The sequence below is a fragment of the Daphnia carinata genome, chromosome 8 (genome assembly GCF_022539665.2).
Source record: "Daphnia carinata strain CSIRO-1 chromosome 8, CSIRO_AGI_Dcar_HiC_V3, whole genome shotgun sequence".
In the NCBI taxonomy this organism is placed as follows: domain Eukaryota; kingdom Metazoa; phylum Arthropoda; class Branchiopoda; order Diplostraca; family Daphniidae; genus Daphnia; species Daphnia carinata.
Window position 1 is genome coordinate 556516 of NC_081338.1, and position 1471 is coordinate 557986.

The window sequence follows — 1471 nt, forward strand, 5'->3', positions numbered from 1 at the left end:
TGGCAATGTCGCAGAAGGGCAAAATTGTTTTAAAAAACAAGGCTAAAGAAGCAGAAAGTTACCAGGAATCAAAAAAATTTTAATTAATGGTTTAATGTAAGGTACAAACCTGTTGACAAAGGATTTATCAAAGTAAAATGTAAGTGATGCATAGGATCAACAATTAAAGATTTATTGGAGTATAGCCTTAAAATTGTCTACTGAATTCTGCCTAACAGATTTTATGCCTGTGACCACTACCATAGTTACAACTAGTTGAATCCGTTTTGCTTTTAGTGGTAAAACTACATATGGCGTATTCGTCAGTTTCCGACGAACTTGGAGAAGAGTTCAATCCCAAAAAAGAAGAAAAAGAAGGAAGTATTCTTGAAGTTGGTGATCAAGCTGTTTGGTCCCTTTCCTCGTGCAAAGCTGGTTTGTTTCAAATACATAAATTCTTAGGATCATACTCCTTAATATTGTAAATTTAATCGGTTGTACTAGGCTTTGGAATTGATCAACTAAGAGATGACAGTACTGACACATACTGGCAATCTGATGGTCAATTACCACATCTGGTCAACATTCAATTTAGAAAGAAAACAACCATCCAAAACATCTGGATATTTGCGGATTATAAGGCAGATGAGAGTTACACACCAAGTCGGTATGGAAAAGTCTGAATTTGAAATAATAATAATACTAAACAAAGAAACTATTACATGTACTCTTTGTACTGGGATTCGAATTTTTCATAGAATATCCATAAGAGCAGGAACAGGTTTCAGTGATTTACAAGAAGTAGAAGTAGTAGAACTAAATGAACCAAATGGCTGGATAGCAATCCCACTAAAGGACGCCCAAGACAAGTAGATACATTTTTGTATTAAATTTAGTATTTAAAAGAGATATGTGTAATGGAAACAATGCTTTCTAGGTACATTCGAACATTCATGCTTCAATTAGCCATACTCAGCAATCACCAAAGTGGCCGTGATACTCATCTCCGAAATGTTAGAGTTCATTCACCAGTTTCACAAACCATAGTTGCAATCAAACCATTGCAGAATTTTCAGTTTTTGAGCAGAGAAATGTGCATGTTTAACACTCTGAAATAAAAACACGTTAAAGCAAAAATACAATATATGGCATTAGTTGCGGTACTATTGCTTTAAAGTTTCTCCGTCTTTTTGTATGCAATTCTGTCTTTTTTGCTGAATTTCATTTGCGTTCTACCTTCCATTTTGGTTATTTCAGATACGAACGTAATTTAAATTGTTAGACGACTGTTTCGCCATTTGGTACAACCAACCATGTCGGCAAAACCCTTTGTCGTGTTCAACCATTTAATTTGGGAAAATCAATTAGTTTTCTTTCAAATTTGCATGTCATGGTATTTAAGATGACATTTCGTTTTGAAGTTCTAAAATCTTATTTCGTCTAACGCTTTTTTGCATTCTATTCATTACAAGGAAAGTATGTAATGCCATTC

At 34.1% G+C, this 1471-nt stretch overlaps 1 protein-coding gene across 1 annotated transcript; it reads left to right on the plus strand.

Moving 5' to 3' along the window:
* Positions 1–1159, plus strand: LOC130688092 (anaphase-promoting complex subunit 10-like). Its single transcript, XM_057511085.2, has 5 exons — positions 1–139; positions 219–414; positions 484–646; positions 738–848; positions 917–1159. Exons 2-5 carry the CDS (start codon positions 291–293, stop codon positions 1095–1097), a joined length of 579 nt encoding a protein of 192 aa, XP_057367068.1. The 5' UTR covers positions 1–139; positions 219–290; the 3' UTR covers positions 1098–1159.
* The last annotated feature ends 312 nt before the right edge of the window (positions 1160–1471 follow it).

Bases quoted from the DNA above. Each gene is read 5' to 3' on its own strand.
- LOC130688092 (XM_057511085.2), top strand. From the start codon at position 291: ATGGCGTATTCGTCAGTTTCCGACGAACTTGGAGAAGAGTTCAATCCC. The intron at 415-483 runs GTTTGTTTCAAA...CGGTTGTACTAG, and splicing joins CCTTTCCTCGTGCAAAGCTG to GCTTTGGAATTGATCAACTA. The intron at 647-737 runs GTATGGAAAAGT...AATTTTTCATAG, and splicing joins GAGAGTTACACACCAAGTCG to AATATCCATAAGAGCAGGAA.